The following is a 20,464-nucleotide window of genomic DNA, read 5'->3' on the forward strand; positions in this document are numbered from 1 at the left end:
GTGCTGTGTGTCTGTGTGTGTGAGAGTGATGAGGTGCTTTGTGTGTGTGAGAAAGAGGGGTGGTGGGGAAAGAATGATATTGGTGGGGGGAGGAAATGATGGAGGTGATGGGCAATGATGGCGGTGGGGGAAGGCAATGATGGAGGTGATGGACAATGATGGTGGAGGGAGGCAATGATGGAGGTGATGGGCAATAATGGTGGTGGGGGAGGCAATGATGGAGGTGATAGGCAATGATGGTAGGGGGAGGCAATGATAGGGTGATGGGCAATGATAGTGGTGGGGAGGCAATGATGGAGGTGATGAAATGGGCAATGATGGTGGTGGGAGGCAATGATGGAGGTGATGGGCAATGAGGGTGGTAAGGAGACAATGATGGAGGTGATGAAATGGACAATGACGGTGGTGGGGGAGTAGGCAATGATTGAGGTGGTGGAATGGGCAGTGATAGGGGTTGTGGGGAGAAGGTAATGATGGAGGTGGTGATGAGGACAATGATGGGGTGGAGAGGGGCTGCATTATATTCCGTAGGGGGACTGCATAATTCTCAGGGGACTACATTATATTCTGGGGCTACGTCATACTATATGAGGGAGCTATAGTAAACTATGGGGGGCTGCATTATATTCGCTGGTGGGGCTGCATTATTTTCTCAGGGGACAGCATTATTTTCTGGGGGGCTACATCATACTATATGAGGGGGGCAGCATTATGCCCTATGAGGGGGCTACAGTATACTCTAATGGGGGCTGCATTATATTCTGTGGTGGGGCTGCATTATACTATATAAGGGGGCTGCATTATACCCTATGAGGGTGCTACATTATATTCTATGGTGGGGACTGCGTTATACCTTATGAGGGGGTTGCATTATATTTTGTGGGGTGCTGCATTATATTCTAAGAGAGGGGGCTGCACTATATTTTGTGAGGGGGGCTACATTATTTTATGAGGGGGGGCTACATTATTTTATGAGTGGGGCTACATTATATTCTATGAGGGAGGCTACACCTCTATGATTCTACCCCAACCCCTGCTACATAATTAAGACGTGTACTACCTTATATTATACCCGGATATTAGCGTGTTTTACCTCACAATTGGTGGTCTTGTATTTATTTCTATGTAGCTACATAGTGGGCCCCAAGAATGATTTTCTCTGGTGGGCCCAAGGTGCTCCAGTGTGATGCTGCATGCGCATGTCCCTTTCCAGGGGGAAGCATCTGGCTAAATTTACTCTTGTACCATCGATCTGAAAGAGTGGCAACCCAGTAGTCATTACCATTTCTAATCCTAAGAATATGGGCATCATGTTGAAGATAGTGCAGCAAGGAGGCGTTCATGTGTTAGGCACTTTCATGAGGTCCAAGTCCATGGTGTGTTGGTGGCATGGTTGCTTCCTCCGTCCCATCCCGCCAACCACAGACAACAGAGAGGGGATTATCATCCTATTCATCTCCTGACAGTTGAGCATTCATCACCTCATTCTCCTCCATTTGTTCCTCGGGTCCTGCACTTTATCTAACAGTATGTCTGGTACCATGAGCCCCCCTCAATCACTGTTAGTCACCCTCCCATGGCACCTGCCAATGCGACGATAGTCCAGAAATTTGAGATATTGTTATCCCTTCCAAATCCTACTCTGCTCCCACCTCTTCCTCTGGGACCACCACCTCCTCTTGCAAACTTTTCAAAGTATGCTCCAGCATGTAGATAACCGGAATAGAGTTGCTGATGATCGCACCGTCAGCACTAACCATATTATTAGCCATTTTGAAACTGCGCAGAAGGGTGCAGAAGTCCTTCATCTGTGCCCACTCTGCAAGTGTGCACCAAGTCCGTACTTTGTTGATCCAGGCTATGCAAAAGGACAAACTGCACCAGGGCTCGTCGCTGCTGCCACAGTCACTGCACCATGTGCAGAGAGGAATTCCACTATGTCGGAACATCTCAAATCAAACTGTTAATCGGTAGGCTGAAAGACCTCTGCAGCGATGCAAATTGATGGCCTGCAGGGTGCGTTCGGCTGAAGGGAGCAAACAAAGACCATGCTTTCTGCAGCAGTGCAACCAGCCGAGATAGTGGTGGAGAAATTGCTTTACCATCAGGTTGACGACATGAGCCATGCAAGGCAGGTGTGAGGTTGCTCTGGTGTAGGGCCGCCACAGGTTTTCACTGTTATTGAACATTGCCTTTCCTGGCTCCAGATTCAGTGGAGACAGACATTGATCTAACTTTGCCTGGATAGCTGTCCACAACTCTTGAGCTGTGTGACTGCGATCTCCAAGGAGCATTAATTTGAAACGGCCTAATTGCGGTGAGCCATGACTGCGCTGTGTGGAGGTGGGGGAGATTCGGTCTGCACTGTTGGAACATGTGTCTGATTAAGGGAGAGGTTGAGGGCACAGGTGAAGGTGGAAGAGCCCAAATCAGTGGAGCAAATGTTAGATACAGTGGTTTGTCCTGCAAGTCTTTGGGATTCAAAGACTTGTGACGCAGCCCCTTGACCACCTGCCCCCACAGCCACCAGATGCTTAGTCAGTGAGATGTAATGCCCCTGCCTATGTTTGCTCGCCCAGGTGGCAGTGGTGAAAGGCACCCTGGCAGACAGATTTTTGCAGAGATCAGCTGGTGTTGTTTGCTAATGTACTGCAAGCACAGCTTTCTTAGAGAAGTAATTGTGACTGGGAAAATGGTACTGGGGGACTGCGATAGCCTTCAATTTTCTGAAACTGTTTGTATTCACCAGGTGGAAAGGCCGCATTTCCATGGCCAAAGAATTGGAGATGATGGAGTTCAAGCTCTCAGCTTTACCTTGTGTAGGAGGAAACATTATTTCACATGACCACAACTGCAGGATGAAGGGCTGACTGCTGTGCTGAGAGAGGGTGGATTACAGAGAACAGAACAAACTGCTAAACTGTGGATGAGGTGCATGCGGAGTTGTTAAGGTGGATTGAAAAAGATGCGTTGTGCTAGTTGACACAAAAACATCAGTCATGTCCACTTCCGTAACAGCTCATGGGCTCTCACTCACTCCTACTGTAGATGGTAAGCAAGCGGAGTTTCTGCAGCAAGAGACCTGTGTGAGAAGAGTTGGCATGGTGATGGAGGAGGAAAAAGCAGCAGATGTGGTTGATGGAATGGCCGGTGGTTGGCGAGGCCTGCTAGTCCACTTTTTAGCGCAGTGAGATTCCCACACTAATGCATATTGATTGCACAGGCGGTTCATGCATATAGTTGTCAAATTATTGCAATTTTGCCTCTACTGAGTTTTTATTTGTAAATCTGACAGATAACGTGTGTTGGGTCATCCTTTGCAATCTCAAAAAATGCCCAGGCTAGGCAACCCTTGCCACACCTGCAAACTGGACACTCACGACCAGTGCTTACCTCAGGCAGAGTTGGGGCTGAGGATGCAGTGCTTGTCATGTTTGCATCTATTCATGTCTGTGTGGGAAGCCACAACATACCTCCTCATCTTCCTCCTCCTCCACCTTCTCTGCTGAGCTACTCAGCTGTATATGTCTGGGTTTACACCAAGTGGGATCTACAACATGATCATCAGCCTCTGTGTTTTCACAGTCCTCTCAAGACACCCTCCTCCCCTTACTTCCCTGACACCACAGTACAGACCGTGCATGCCTCTGGTATTTGAGTCTCATCAGGATAGCCTCCACCCTTGATTTTTAACATCTAGTGACGAGGGCCTGGGTTCTGCTCAGACCCTACTTAGTCCGTCTCTGGATCCAACATGAAAAAATTTTGGCCATCAGTGGAGATGCTCTTTTCCTCTGGATTCTGTGAATCTTTGGAGTAGACCTCTGATGCCCATGGAATAGAATGTGTGAACAGCTCTGTAGAATGGCCCATCTGTGGTTCCCCACAGTCAGTTGGGTGTTTGGAAATTTTTGATGGGGGGGGGGAAGCAAGGCGTGCCACAGTTTTATTACAAATGATTTGGATTAGCTAATTGGGCCTTTAGACTGCACCCCAATATTACGCCTAACAATTTTTAAGTGGAAATCTGGCCTTCTGATTTGCCACTGAAACCCAGTTTTAGCACAAATGTTTTGGAGTAGCAAATGGGGGCTCCGGAGACTGCCACACAGTTTTGTACGTTCTAGTTTGATGCGGGTAGATCGGTTTCACACAGGACAGGATCCTATCTACCTAACTGACAAGTTCACTTGCAGCACTGTCAGGAGCGACTTCTCTGCACTGTGATACTGAGAAAATGGTGCCAACAAAACAAGATGTCCACTTTTTATTTGCCCAGGGGAATGGGACTTCGACAGCTAATTACAGAACACCTTTTGTTGCGACATTGTGGATGGTTTCTGCGCGCTGATTGGCTGCCAGAATCAACACACAAAGTTATGGGAAAAAAAGAACAAACAGCTCCTCTAACCTCTCGACCTCCCTCCCCTCATCAAACAAGTCACCTCGTCCTCCCCACTCATCATACAACACCACCATCCTAGCCAAAGTAATAAAAGCATTAGTGGAAATGAAATGTTTTACCGAACTGTGACCGACTTTTGCAAACTTTGAGTAAAAATGCTTGTGAAACCGAACATGAATCTGAATGTGCTACATTAGAGGTGAATTTGAGACTGGCGAATGTTTTCTGAAAAAGTTCACTCATCTCTATTTAGCAGTCCGCTGATATTTCCTTATCAGGGCCTGTTTGATTACCTCAAAATTATCATCATGTTCTCAAGGGAGAGATATGAACACCTTCAGAGCTTTGCTTCGCAGCCATGGGGTTAAATATCATGCCCACTGGTCATCAGACAACTGCAGTAATGTCTGCAGGCCTTTTCAAATATCCTCAAAAATGTGTCCACATCTGCACCCTTGTCCATGACAGGAAAAGGCTAAGGATGGGGTTTAAAGGTGTTAATATTACTAGACTCACTGTTCAGTGGGATAGAATGCTCCTTATGGAGTCGGATTACTGCCAGCTGGTGCCCTCAATCAGCTTGAAACTCAGTTCTCTCAGCCTGTTGCTCAGCACACTTACATTCTGCTTTGCATTCTTGTAGCACAAACTGCATCTGCAATTGAGGGTTACATCCTCCCAATTTCTGCAGAATGAGTGGCAAGTAAGAGTACATTCCACTCTGGGAGCTATGGTTGTTGCTCATCCTTCCTGAGTTAGACGGTTCTGGAACTGGATCCACAACTGGATATCCTGGTGCTTCACTGGTCCTGGGCTCTGGTGCCAACATTGTGTTGATGCCGGGCATTCTCCTCCACCAAGAAACAGATCAACATCTCTTTGGTCTTGTCTGACCTATTGAGACCTAGCTCCTCACACAAATGGATAAATGGACCAGCAAAGCTTTCTGATGCGTCTTATAAGAATCTGCCATCTTAGGCCTCTTTCACACATCAGTTTTTTGCCTTCAGGCGCGATTCGGCTTTTTTTTGTAAAACCGAATCCGGCAAAATGCAATGCCGGATCCAGTTTTTCCCCATTGACTTGCATTAGCGCCGGATCGTGCCGGATGGCATTGCGTTTCATCCGTTTTTTGCCGGATCCGGCAACTTGTCTCATTCCGGCGTCTGGAAAAAACGGCTACTGTAACGTTTTTTGTCTCCGGCGAAAAAGCCGGAAGCGCCGGATCCGGCGCTTCCAGCTTTTTGCTACAATGAAAGTCTATGGGCACCGGAATGCGCCGGATCCAGAAAAAGACGGATCCAGCCACCGGATCCGGTTTTTTTTTTAAGTCTGCGCATGCTCAGATCCAATTGGCCAGCCCCCAGGAACAGATATAACCTGCTAGACGGATCCAGCAAAAAAACGGATCCGTTTCTACAGTTCTCCAAAATTTATGCCGGATCCGTTTTTTCTAAAAATAGCCGGATCCTGCCTGACGGCAAAAAACTGATGTGTGAAAGTAGCTTTAGCCGTCTCTAGCCAATTAAAAGATAGAACAGAAAGAGGGCTGTAATTGCTAAGCATACAGTATTGTCCCAGATACTAACACCAAGTCCAAACCTCAAAAATCTGCAAGGAATTCTTACAGGAACCATGCAAGATTTTAGTGACAGGGATAATGTGACGATCCATTTTTGGATCTGTGTCAGAGTCTGGATTCTCTGATATAAACGTTTTTCCTTTCAGGCCATCGGGGATTAATATTAGTTTTCCCCTCTGGTGGCCGCTGGTGTTTCTACAAGTTTAGTTAGTCTGCTGCTGGGTTTTTCCCCCCCGGTGGCTGCTGGTGTTAATACATGTATAGTTAGTCAGCAGGCGGTGACTATTCCCACTTCCCTTTATAAGGCCACCTGGTGCTGCAGATCACTGTTGGTAATACTAGTCATTTGTTAACCAACCTTGGTGAAGACTGGACCTACCTGATGCAGAGGGGGTTCAGCTTATTTGGGGCAGTGGTGATGCTGCTGGATGCTGATCGGGTGCCTTACTCTGCTGCTGGGAGCATTGGCAGCAGATAAAGCTAAGTTTTGGTTTTTAGTTGCTTTAACCCCGTGGTGTCTGTTTTATCTTTCCTTTCGTGTTATTGGTGCAGTTTACTTTAGCCCTGAACTAAACCCTCAATCCCCTCCTTAGGAGGTGAGACAAAGAATAAACAGGAGATAGGGACAGGTCGGGGACTTAGGCCTCACTACCAAAAAGTGTACCCCCAAGTTAAGTAAAGTCAGGGCACCCCCTTTAGCCTGAGGGGCAGTTCAGGGGCCCTGGTTCCACGTCTCCTGTTTTCCCGCAACTGCCCCGTCACAGATAATTGCTCTCCCAAAATCACTCTGAGATCCCACCGCTTGCCACCAGTTTGTGACAGATAACAACCAGGGGGGTCACTAGCCCGCAGCCACCATCAATTTATCAAGGATGACACCAGGAGGGTCACGCAGAATCCACTGCTGACACCAGTTTTTCACTGAATGCAACTCCGCTTCCTCCAATCATCAGGACAATTAAGCAATTGACTGAGGAGTGATCAGGCGGCTGCAGTTGCTTTCACTACTACGCCAGTTTTTAGTAATCTCAGCAGCAGTCTCTATGCATTGTTATATCTGATCGGTGGTCGTTTACATTTTATATGTTCTATACAGCCTAGTCACTCAGGAAGACTACATTTCTCTGCGCACAGAGCAATTGTTAATATGTTCTGTGCATGTAGAATGTCATGTTCTCATGAGCACATGTTCTGTTATCCTGTTTAATGCAGTGCGCAGGCGCTGGGAGTCTCTGACCATTCCCGATGCCTGTGCACTGCAGTACTTGGCTCTGCCCTCAACAGGGCAGTTCAGTACGCCTGCGCAGAAACCACGACACGAAGCAAGGAAGATGACATCGCATGAAAATGGGAGGCGCCAGACCAGGACCTGTGATGCCCATCGAACCAGACCGCCCCCGGGAGATTATAAAAAAACGTGTTTTTCTTCTCTTTCAAGTTAGATAGGGGGCTTATCTACAGCATTTTAGAATACTGTAGATAAGCCCCAAAAGGCAGTGGCCGCAGCTTATAGTAGCAAAACAAGGCGACAGTTTCCCTCTAACTATTAGGCTTCCATGACATGATAATTGATATTCTCAAAGCATAAAACCTACAGAGCACTGAAAAGATATTGTTAACATAAACATGACTGAAGCAACTAGATATTATGGAACAGAGAATTAAATAAACAGAGTCGACATGCAGACAGAACAGTCAGACTAAAAATGCAGAGTAGTTCATAAAATTCTTAAAAGGAAAAACATTCTGTAGCAAACATACCAAGCGGAAAGTGTGGCACGTCATTTTCCACATTGTAAACTTTTGCTTAATTTTTTTGGCATACAGGTCCCAGGTTTTTTTTTTCCAAAGGAATATTTTTAGGTATTTTACATTTCTGGACACACTATTTTGAAAGATTGAACCTATCACTTACAGTATTTCTATAGACCTGTTCATCTACAGTATATGTCAGTAATGTAGCAATAATTTATCTGTGTTAAACACAAGGTGCACTGCAAAAACTCTTGCCAAATGGCATCCAATATTGTCTTCAGAAAATACTGTTTTTAACACATTTAACTAAACAATATTGGACCTCCACAAGTCCATTTTTTGCATACTAGAAAATTGATTGATTAGTGTTTTTATCTAGTTTTCATCCTTTTCTAAGGTCCGTTTGCTCATTACTATCCTTAATGTGGCCTCTGTTTCTCATGTATTAAAAATAATACATTTCAAATCTTCACCTACCCATAAAACATTAAAAAAAACTGACAGCAATAGGGTGCAAAAACTGGTCATCACAACCACAACTCAGAAAAAAATATTTACATGTTAACATGTCCAAAGATTATAATGAGTACATACTCTATCCGAAAAGCAAGGTCAGAGCACGTCTGTTAAACAAGAACATATAAATGGAGCCATATAATATATATTTATTTTTTGACATACTTTCTGTTGCAGAATACAAAATATAAAAGACATTTCCTACCTTATAATTATTTGTTTCTCAGGGTCATACAAGGACATAAAAAGTTCTGCATCCTCTCCTATTCTGCAGACAAAGTTCCGTACAAAGACATAAAGACTGTGTGTGGGTGAAGAACTTGTGCGACCATGCATAACCAAGTCATTTTGATCTTTTGTCTGAAAAACAAAACATCCATATAATTTTTAAAATATGCAAACATTATAGCATGCTAAATGACAAAACTAACAGCAGAGAGGTTTTTGTTATTTCACACTCATATTTAGTAGCATGTTGTGAAACTTTTAACTGGGGCCTAAACCAAGCAAATATATATATATATATGTCTGTCATCCACTTCCATCTGGATGTCCCCGAATCCCACAATCCACCGCGCCACACCAGAAGTACGCCAACCGCCATTTTGGAACACCCAGGTGATGCCGCTCGGATCCAGGATGCAGCTGCGATCCCAAACGCCACTGGGATCCCAGCTGTCACTTGGATCCAGGCTGCCGCTGCGATGCCGACCGCCGCTGCGATCCCAACTGCCACTCGGATCCCAGTTGCCACTCGGATCCAGGCCACCGCTGTGATCATGAGGCTGTGAAAGGGATGCAAAGAGGGGGTATAACGAGAGAGGTGTAATGAAGGGGGTATAATGAGAGGGACGCCGCTGCCGGACCCCCGCCAGGACCCACCGCCTGACTACACGCGCCGGATCCCGCCGCTGCCTGCCACCTCCGTGCAGTCACAGACGGCAGGAAAGACCGTGGCTTGAGGCCTGTGCTGGAGATTAGGTGCGGCCACCCTCTGGTGGCTAATTAAAGAGAAAGAGGCATGTAAATCTCAGGGATAACCGAAAAAATTGTACATCCAATAATCTTTTATTGTAACACCAAAACACACAATTTAGACATTAAAAACAATCAAAACTGCAAAAGTGCAATCATGTTCGTGCCATTACCCATGAGGGTTGAGCCCCTGCACAGACCCCACATACAAAATGCTTTGTACAAATGAGTAATAACAAAACTAAAGTGGTACACAATATTCCACCATATAGATGTACTTGAAATGCATAGCCAATTTACAAAAGCCAAAACCTGCAGAAACTAAACAGAAAGTGTAGCAAGTATTGCTCAATTGCTAGAATAGAAGAAAAAATCACCCCAAGGTTAAGGGTGGCAGAACGCCACATACAACCTGAGTCACAGAGGCAAGTGCCAGCGTAGATAAAAATGGAGCAAAGCCGCTCATGCAGTGGGAATTGAGAGGCATGGGGCAGAGGCAGGGGCACAGAAAAATTGCCCGACATGTTACGCCAGTAAAACTGGCTTCATCAGGAGCAGTGAGTAAAGTGTGAGCGGGTGGTGTGTAAATAGCTTGCTCAAATTGCGGCAGACAGGGAGCAGCTGGGAGCCATCAGCACGTGGGATCAGACGCTTCGGCCGGCGCACGCCAGCACCGGAAATAGGAAGTAATGTTTGCGCAGTCGCAGTAAAACAAGGTGGAGTATCAGAAGCGGTGTAACAAGATGGCTGCACAGATGACATACAGAGCATGCGCCGGTCAGTGCGCGACACGATCTATTCTAATGTGTTAGAAGCAATACACCAAGAATACCTGCGAGATGACACACTGCGCATGTGCCGATCAGCATACGACCAGCAGGGCAGCAATATGTATAAGGAGTATACAGCCAACTTTTTATAAATAAAAAGACCAATCCAAACAAAACACAACTTGATGGCGTAATAAAAAACCATGTTTTTTTATGCACAGATAGAATGAAGTTCATCTGCATGCTTTGAAAAGTAGTTTTTCTAGGAAAAATTAATTTGTTGAATTTAACCCAGTCTTAATACTTTAAATGGAGATACCCTGAGGCTTAAACAGCCACTACTATGGCCAACCCTCTGGTGGCGCCGCACACCATCTCCAGCACAGGCCGCAAAACACCGTCTTTCCTGCCGGATGTGACTGCACGGAAGTGGGTGGGCCGCCACCCCCAGCGCCACAAAGCTGACCCCATCATGATGTTACTGCCCTCCGGATGCGATAGCATCGGGCACACATCTAGTATGGAAATATGCAGGTTCTCTAGAGGTACCCAGCTGTCATTATGGACATGCCCAATCAACACAAAACTTTTCTAATCTCCAACAGAATTAACAAGGTGAGCTGCTACAGGAGCATCTCACAAAATTAGAATATTAAAAAGTTAATTTATTTCAGCTCTTCAATACAAAAAGTGAAACTCGTTATACAGAGTCATTACAAACAGAGTGATCTATTTCAAGTGTTTATTTCTGTTAATGTTGATGATTATGGCTTACAGCCAATGAAAACCCAAAAGTCATTATCCCAGTAAATTAGAATACTTTATAACACCAGCTTGAAAAAATGATTTTAAAATTCAAAATGTTCATCTACTGAAATGTATTTTCAGTAAATGCACTCAATATTTAGTCGGGGCTCCTTTTGCATCAATTACTGCATCAATGTGCCGTGGCATGGAGGCGATCAGCCAGTAGCATTGCTGAGGTGTTTTGGACTACTTGGCACAGATTTCCATGCAGCATAGGATCTTTATGAAACCATTTTTCAAAGGTCTGGTGGGGATGAATAGGAGGAGTAAGGATGTGCATTATGATGCAAATAACATTTTGGCAGCAGTACACGAAAGGAAAACCTGATGACAGGTTCATATTACTATCATGTAACATATTTGTGTTCAGGGGTATGCAGTAACTTGGGACCTTTTTTATTCAAGTGCATTGTGTTCTGTTAGGCAAACTTTTTAGAGATGAGTCAAGGCTGGAAGTAATCAACATGAAGATCTGAGCAGATGGAGATGAAATTAAAAAAAGATCATGAGACAAATGAGACATTACTGATAAGTCACTCAATGTAAATATTTGTTCTGTATCTAAACTGCATGTCCTGCTGGGAGAAAATATTCATAAGTCTTGTTTCTAAAGCAAACTACTTATTAGACAAGCAGTAGAGATAAACAGATCGCTTGAAAATTCTAATTTGCCAGCTTTGCACAATTTTCCCAAAATATTTTATTAGCTGCTAATTTATTAATCACTTAGGCTGGGTTCATACTGCTTTAATGCAGTCATCAAAAACATTTTTAGAGAGGCAAAATAGGTGTATGGTTTTCAAAGTGAAGAACTTGTGGATTGACATCACAAAGGCTTTTAAAAAAGTGAGCGCTAAATTGTAAGCTAATCCATGATTAAGTTAATGCAAAATGTGTGTCAAGGCCCCGTCACACTAAGCGAGATAGCTAGCGATATCGCTTAAGCGTCACCAATTTTGTGACGCAGCAGCGATATTGCTAGCGATATCATTATGTGTGATACTTATGTGGCGCCCCCAGGAGAATGGTCGCCATAGTGGCATTACCTTCCTCCTAGGGAGTGTGATGTCATGCTTGGAAGCAATAAAGGGTCTCTCTAGCAGTTAATCACAACACAGTTCCCAGTCCAGGTCAGCAGAGGGAGCTCTGAACCAAAACGGGGGAAGAGCTACTCTCTGGGGGCCAGGAAGGGAAGATAGGGAGTTCGTGTGAGGAAGGCAAGGTGTGTGGACGTGGAGGAGAAGAGCTGGGAGATTGAGCAGAGAGTTCAGGCTCATTCCCAGCTATAGCGCATGATTTGGAGCCCGGTCTCCAAGGTTGTGCGGATACTGATGTTCCTGCAACAGAAACCGGAGGAATAGGAAGCTGTAAATGCTCTATTCCCACATAAGACTCGGAGGCACAACAGCAACGTGAGAGCCAGAGGAGATAGAAGGCTACAGCTGTCTGCCATAGGAGGGAGTTCTAAAGAGAACAAGCGAGTGGAACTTCAGTGTAACACAGTACTGCAAGTACCTAAAATAAGCGCTAGAAAGGAGACTACACAACCCATCTGCATAGAGAGATTCCTAAGTTGCTTCCAGGCTAGCCAGCTCCTGCTCCATCTGTAATCTGGAATTCCGGACTGCATTTGCCAAGCAAAGTAAAGGTAAAGGAAACTGCACCCTGTTGTGTCCTTGCCTTCTTCCTGCAACCTCTCCAGCACGGCTACATCACTGCGCCAGACACTGCACTCTCTTCCTCAACACTTTTCCTCACTGCCCTGGGACTACAGCTCTACCTGTGGGGAGCTATTATATCTTGCTGCCATACACCATCTGTCCCAGAGGATCTGTCTGCAGCGTCGGCTTAACCCCTTCATTGCCGATCACCACAGGTGGCATCACGTATTATCCATTCATAAACTTTAAGCAGCCACGCTAAACCCCTTTTACATGGGCGCCCAGCGTCACGGACCGGGTCACCGCTACTGTGACACTTCCCTCTGAGACCCCGGCCCGGGAACCGAGTACCCCACAGCCCTGGGAGGGTGACCCACTTACCTCCGACCGGCTCCCCCACTGTCTATCGCTGATCGCGCGAGAACGTCCTGGGCCGTTTCTCATTGGCAGCTTCCTGCTGGCGCCGATGATCGACGCGTGGACGTGGGCGGGAGGACATCTTCATCACCGCATCTGACAGGTAAGTAACGACCGCTGATGCATCGCTGGTGAGATGTGCCTGTTTGGCAGCTCACTAGTGACCATTTAGCGATGCACCAGCGATCCTGACCGGGTCGTATCGTGGTCGGGATCGCTGATGCATCGCTAAATGTGACGGTACCTTTAGTGTGAGATGTGGAGGTGGTAAATTAATTTCTCTTACCTCACCAAGGTCTGCATACCATCTATTGATTATTCACATTTTTTTGGACCGTAAGACTCAATTTTTATCAAAAAATATTGGGGGTTAATGAGGGTGTGTCTTATAGTCTGAATGTAGCCTACAGGGGAAAGTGGCAGAAGTGGAGCAGGGTCACAGGAGGCAGGGTCGCTGCTGCAGGAAACAAGAGGCAGCAGTTGTTAGTGTGGTTGTTGTTTAACCCCTTCACAACATGCACCATACATGTACTGCGCATGTTGTGTCACTGTTAGCACCATGCCGGATCCCCTCTGACAGACAGGTGCTCCAGCATGTCTCTTAGGCTAGTTTCACATTTGCGTTTAAGGCCGCAGTGACGGCCTGCGCACGGCCGCCGCTAAGCCCTGCCCCCTGCCGCGCCTCCTCCGGTAGCTCCACCTACGGGCGCATGACTGCATGCGTCCTGCGTCCCCTATCTTTAGCACTGGGGATGCAGGCCGTGCGCAGGTATGCGTTTGGCGGTGCATGCGTCCTTTTGACGCTGCGCCGACCGCACCAAATTGCAACAGGTTGCATTTGGCGGCGGTCGGCGCAGCATCAAAAGAACGCATGCGCCGCCAAACGCATACCTGCGCACAGCCTGCATCCCCAGTGCTAAAGACAGGGGACGCAGGACGCATGTAGCGTCATGCGCCGTAGGCGGAGCTACCGGAGGAGGCACGGCAGGGGGCGGGGCTTAGCGGTGGCCATGCGCAGGCCGTCACTGCGGCCTTAAATGCAAATGTAAAACTAGCCTTAGTCACCCCTGCTGCAGACAGTTTCTCCCTTCCCCATGCTCTGCATGTTTCCAGTCGGTTATCTAGCCATGTTCTTAGTTCATGCACATGTGCATTCCCCCCCCAAAGGGTCAGTGCGTGCACTTTCTATTTTCTCCCCAGCCAATGGCTGTGGGACATTATGTATATACTAGATCTAACATATCAGGTATTCTAGAATAAAAAAATTTTTTTTAAAAAAAAGGTTATTCTCACCTTCCGAGGGCCACCGATCTCCTCTCCATGCTCCCGGCATCTTCCTGTCCCAGTAATGCTTAGCGCAAAGGACCGGAGATGACGTCACTCTGGCGACCGGAAGATGCCGGGCGCGTGGTGAGAGGAGGGAAAGAGTCCGGGGGCCGTTGGAAGGTGAGTATATCAATTTATTTTAATTCTACTTTTTTACAGGTTTATGGTACCCAGGGCCTGGAGGAGAGTCTCCTCTCCTCCGGACCCTGGGTACTATCCGCACATTGAGCGCTGCACTGTCATCTCCCAGCTGCATCGCCGCTGACCTCCGTGCGGCATGAGATGACCCGTGGCAACCATTGGGAGATCAGCGGCTAGCACCACAGATCTCCTGACGGTAGCTGTGGCGTGCGGCATTCGAATTCCATGCCAATTCACGTCCGGAAATCCCGCGTCGCTGATTGGTCACGGCTGGCCGGGCGCGACCAATCAGCAACACGGGATTTCCGTTACAGCCAGACAGAATTAGATGATTATATAGTAGATTGCTTCCTCCCCACTGAGGAGGTGCATGAGCAACCTTCCTGTTTACAGTCTATCTTGTGTAAGGTCGCATACCAGTGCAAATCCTGCCTGCTGCACTCTGATGCAAATCCTGCCTGCTGCATTCTAGGTGCAATTCCTGCTTGCTGCAATCAGATACAAACTTGGTCAGCTGCACTCTGATGCAAGCTCTGCTTGCTGCTCCATCCAGTCTGTCCTTCTGGGTCCAGCTGTCGCATGACCGTTGGTCTGTCCTGGAGTGGCACCTGGCGTTCATCGGCAGCCAAGTCTTACCTCACCATCTGATGCTCTAGGGTACAGTCAGGTGATCGCTTAGTCATGCCACTCCAGGCTCTCTGCGCTTCATGGCATAGTGTTTCCACAAACCACATCCATGACAGTCTCTACCTTTGATGTGGGCTCCGCCACTGAGCCCACTGCTTTTTCATCCCATGTCAGCTATTTTGAACAGCTGACATGTGCCCTTAACTGCCACGGGTGGAGTCGTGATCCACCTGCGGCTGTTAACCTGTTAAATGCCGCTGTCAATCTCTGACAGCAGTGGTTAATGTGATCACGCTGGAAGCGCATCACTAATCGCGCCCAGCGGCGCCCGTGTCATATGACCGCAGGTCGCCAATGGGTTGGCAAGACAACCTGGGGTCTGCAACTGTCCCCTTTGATTTTCATTGCCGGATTGCTATGAGCCCCGCCCAGTGGTCGGAGCTCATAGCAAGTGCGCATTTCAGCTATACACAGGCGATCTGATCATCGCCTGTGTGTAGCAGAGGCGATCAGAAGATCACAGCTTCTAGTCTCCCATAGAGACTATTGATGCAAGTGAAAAGTTTTTAAAAATATTTAAAAAATAAAAGTATACGAGAGTTCAAATCACCTCCCTTTCACCCCATTCAAAATAAAACAATTAAAAATACACATATTTGATATCGCCACATTCAGAATTGCCTGTTCTATCAAGATATAAAAATAATTAAACTGATCAGTAAAGGACGTAGTGAAAAAGAGTCAAACGCCAGAATTATGGCACACAAAATGAGCACTCACCCAGCCCCAGATCAAGAAAAATTGAGATGCTACCGGTCTCCTAAAATGCCGCAATTTTCTTTTAGCAAACTTTGGATTTTTGTCATCACTTAAATAAAAAAAGAACCTATACGTGTTTGGTATCTCCAAATGGTATCGCCATAATGGCAGGTCAGTTTTAGCATTTGGTGAACATAGTAATAAAAAAAATTGTGTAATTGCACTTTTTGCAATTTCACCGCACTTTGATTTTTTTTCCTGTTTTCCAGTACAGGATATGGTAAACCAATGGTGAAGTTTGGAAATGCAACTCATGCCAAAAAAACAACATTACATGTCCATATTGATGGAAAAATAAAAAAAGTTATGGCTCTGGGAAGCAGGGGAGCACAAAACAAACACAAAAACGAAAATGGGCTGCGGCGTGAAGGGGTTAATCTTAATTTCCAGTTTTGCATTAATATGCTCGTGCTTCGGGGCGGTCCTGTTAGGGGTCTTCATGTGGTGCTCTGCTTACATATTCATCTATGGTATATGGCTTCTGACAGGTCAGTGAGCGGCCTCCTAGTTTACATACTAATTATTATATATAGCTTGAAAAAAAAATTTCAAATGAATTTTTTTTAATAATATAAAGGATAAGATCATTCAAAATAATTATACGTACAATAGATATGTGATCATGCTGCAGCGCAGGTGCCAATGCCAGGACTTGCCTGCAGAAGGGTTTTTTCTTTTACAAGCTATATATAGTATTTATTATGTAAACTAGGGGGTAGGACACTGAGGGATCAGTGAGCTGTCAGAAGCCATACACAAATATCTAATCAGAGCACCACACGAAGACCCCCCACAGGACGCCCCAGAGCACAAGCATATCATTAACTCAAAAGTGAAAATAAAGATTAAACAACCACAAGACGGATTTCATCAACCAAGATGTCATTTTATTCAGTATAACAGCGCCGACCTGACACTGTCTGTAGGTTACTGTTCACAATCCTGCTGAGAGGTTCCTTTTAAGAAACCAAAAAACCAAACTAGCACAATAAAATAAAAATAAGAAGAATAGAAGAAAAAAAAAATATATATAAATTTTTTTTAATTTAAATAGCGCCAACATATTCAACTACACTTTAAAGTTTGCACACATTATCATCGCTGTCCCTATTGGGGCTCACAATCTAAATTCCCTATTAGTATGTCTTTTGGAATGTGGGAGTAAGCCGGAGTATCCGGAGGAAACACATGCAAACACGGGGAGAACATACAAACTCCTTGCAGATGTTGTCCTTGGTGGTATTTGAACTAAAATATATACAGTATATTATATATATATATATATATATATATATATATATATATATATATACACATACACACACACACACACACACACACACACATATATATACACACACACACACACACACACACACACACACATGCACATGCCCATACACACAACTTGCAATCAAATTCTTGCATGTGCCTTCCAGCGCATCGCTGCTTAACTGGTGGGACATTGACGAGATGAGTACAGTTTTGAAATCCAACTTTTTCAAAAAGTTTGATAACTTCTTTGAATGTTAGTAATAGCTGGACTAAGTAAAAAAAAAAAAAATATAAGTTAAATAAACAGTTCACTTTCAAAATCAAAGGATCCTAATATAATTACTTACTGTTTCTTCCTTGATACGTTCTGTGATATTTTCTGTAGCTTTTTTGTGGGCATGGAAAAAGCTAATAACGCTTGTTTTGTCAGGATCCAAGATATTGCCATCTTCATCTCGTACAATCAAATCAAGCTTAAGAATTCTGCAGTTAAATAAAATTGCAATTAATACACCTTATTTCACATTTTATTTTGCCAAAGAAAGCAAATAGTAGACATTCTATAAATTACATTGAACTTACTCCTGTGTAGAGTTGAAATTTAGGAAGCGTTTTGCAATTAATCTATCAATACTGTGTGATTTTATATTAGCATTTACATTTTTACTTATTAAAAGTTGTATACAATTTTCCCCATGATATACAAGGATGTTACTATAACAAGATTTAATTTCCCTGTAGGTTCCGGCTATAACATGACTATTGTTAACGTTCAAATAATAAAACTAAACCTTACACAAAAAAATGCCAAGACTGAAATCATTACTATTTAGTTAAAAATGTTAAGCTTTATTGAGTACAAAGTATAAAATGTTGATAGATATTCAGAATACAGACAAAGACACATTAGTGGGTGAGTAACTGAAGGGACCTCAAAGCAGAGTTTCCTTTTAATAGGATAATAATTAGAAACTGAGCAATTGTATAAGCATAATGCAATAAGGTTGTGTTTACAATATACAATCAGTATAAGTGACCATATGTATATTAAAGAATATTCCACAGTTAAAAGCGATGCAACAACAATCATTCATAATGTACTTTTGGTTAATAACTAACCCACCAGACACGCGACGCGCGTTTCACAAAAGATTCGTGCTTGATCCTTGAAACTTGTAACCTTGAGATTGTTGATATTGTTCAACAAATTCAGTTCTCAAGTTCTCAGAGAGTTCTCTTTTCCTTTTTCTGTTCTCCATGCTTAGGCTGTGTGCACACGCTGCAGATTGTCCTGCGCATTTTTCCACGCGGATTTGTCAAAAACCGCAGGTAAATCCGCAGGTCAAAAGACCTGCAGTTTAAATGCAGTTTTTCCGCGGTTTAGCCTTCGGTTTTCCCCTGAGGTTTGACACCTGCCATGGAGCAGGTGCCAAGCCACAGTGGAATCCCCTCAAAGAATTGACATGCTGCAGTTTTGAAACCACAGCAAATCCCCGCGGAAAAATTTGCACTGTCCGTACAGCGGTTTTCATTTTTCATTGATTTTAATGGTACTGCGGACCCGCAGGACCAAAACCGCTGCGGATCTGCAGCAGAATCCGCAGCGTATGCACACACCCTTAGTGTGGCAAACAGATGCACAATGCAAAGATTGAGTCTTCCTTTTTCATCTGGTTTAAGGTGTTTTTTTCATATTGCAGCATCTGTTACTTGCCACAGGTGGGTTTGCATCACATGCTTTAAACAGAGTTGCTTACCCACAATTCTGGAAAGGCACCAGCAATTTTGTCCAGCCCATTTTTTTGGAGATTTTGCATGAAGTAATTTCCAATTTGCCATTTTTCTCAGTTTTTTTTCTGTCATTCCAATACACACAAACAAAATAATTATGTGTATAACCAAACATGTGTAATATAAATTACACATATATATATATATATATACACACACACACACACATACACATACACGCATAGTAACCAACTGTGGTTAGTTATAACAAATTATAATGATTATATTGCACATAAAAACCGTGTATCTAATCCTATCGTGTTTTACTGACTGCAGAGCAGTGTATCTAATCCTATTCTGTGTGATACTGTCTGCTGAGCCGTGTATCTAATCCTATCCTGTGTGATACTGACTGCTGAGCTGTGTATCTAATCCTATCCCGTGTGATAATGACTGCTGAGCTGCGTATCTAATCCTATCCTGTGTGATACTGACTGCTGAGATGCATATCTAATCCTATCCTGTGTGATACTGCCTGCTGAGCCATGTGTCTAATCCTCTCCTGTGTGATACTGACTGCTGAGCTGTGTATCTAATCCTATCCTGTGTGATACTGCCTGCTGAGCCATGTGTCTAATCCTCTCCTGTGTGATACTGACTGCTGAGCAGTGTATCTAATCCTATCCTCTGTGATACTGGGCTCCCCATGCAGTCTGTGTCAGAGGGTGGTCTGTGTTGACACGGTAATAAATTGTGTTATTTTCAGCTTTACAGAAGGATGATAGCATCACAGAAATGATAAGAATAATAGGCCTCAGTTATCACAACTGTCTACAAAGAAAACTGTTGCTGATAGCAACCAATCACAGCTCATTTTTCATCTTTTAAACAGCTCTGGGACAGCGTGGCGAGTTTTGAGTGGCGACTTTTGTGTGTCGACTTATGTGGCGAGGTTGGTGTATGTGTGGTGAAATGTGTGCTGAGGGTGGTATATGTGTTGAAGCACGTGGTAGTGTGTGGTGCATTTTGTGTGTGTGTTCATATCCCCGTGTGTGGCGAGTATACCATGTCAGGGCCTCACCTTAGCAACTCTACGGTATATACTCTTTGGCGCCATCGCTCTCATTCTTTAAGTCCCCCTTGTTCACATCTGGCAGCTGTCAATTTGCCTCCAACACTTTTCCTTTCACTTTTTCCCCATTATGTAGATTGGGGCAAAATTGTTTGGTGAATTAGAACACGCGGGGTTAAAATTTTGCCTCACAACATAGCCTATGATGCTCTCAGGGTCCAGACGTGTGACTGTGCAAAATTTTGTGGCTGTAGCTACGACGGTGCAGATGCCAATACATCCATACACTTTTGCCCCATTATGTACCTAGTGGCAAAATTGTTTGGTGAATTGGAACGCGGGGTTAAAATTTCGCCTCACAACATAGCCTATGACGCTCTTGGGGTCCAGACATGTGACTGTGCCAAATTTTGTGGCTGCAGCTGCGACGGTGCGGATGCCAATCACGGACATACATTCATACATATACACACACACACACACACACACACATTGAGCTATATTATATATATATATATATATATATATATATATATATATATATATATATATATATATATATATATATACACACATACAGTCATA

At 44.6% G+C, this 20,464-nt stretch overlaps 1 protein-coding gene across 1 annotated transcript in view; it reads right to left on the reverse strand.

Moving 5' to 3' along the window:
- DOCK2 (dedicator of cytokinesis 2) overlaps nt 1-20,464 on the reverse strand; it is a 1,017,649-nt gene that overhangs the window by 869,788 nt on the left and 127,397 nt on the right. The window contains exons 7-8 of the mRNA XM_073573729.1: nt 17,424-17,559; nt 8,464-8,618 (exon numbers count right to left, since the gene is read on the reverse strand). Of these exons, the coding sequence (XP_073429830.1) occupies nt 8,464-8,618; nt 17,424-17,559 (291 nt within the window). The remainder of the gene's footprint in view (nt 1-8,463; nt 8,619-17,423; nt 17,560-20,464) is intronic.

Source organism: Dendrobates tinctorius, unplaced genomic scaffold (assembly GCF_039654945.1).
Source record: "Dendrobates tinctorius isolate UK_male_01 unplaced genomic scaffold, ASM3965494v1 ptg000036l, whole genome shotgun sequence".
Lineage (NCBI taxonomy): Eukaryota > Metazoa > Chordata > Amphibia > Anura > Dendrobatidae > Dendrobates > Dendrobates tinctorius.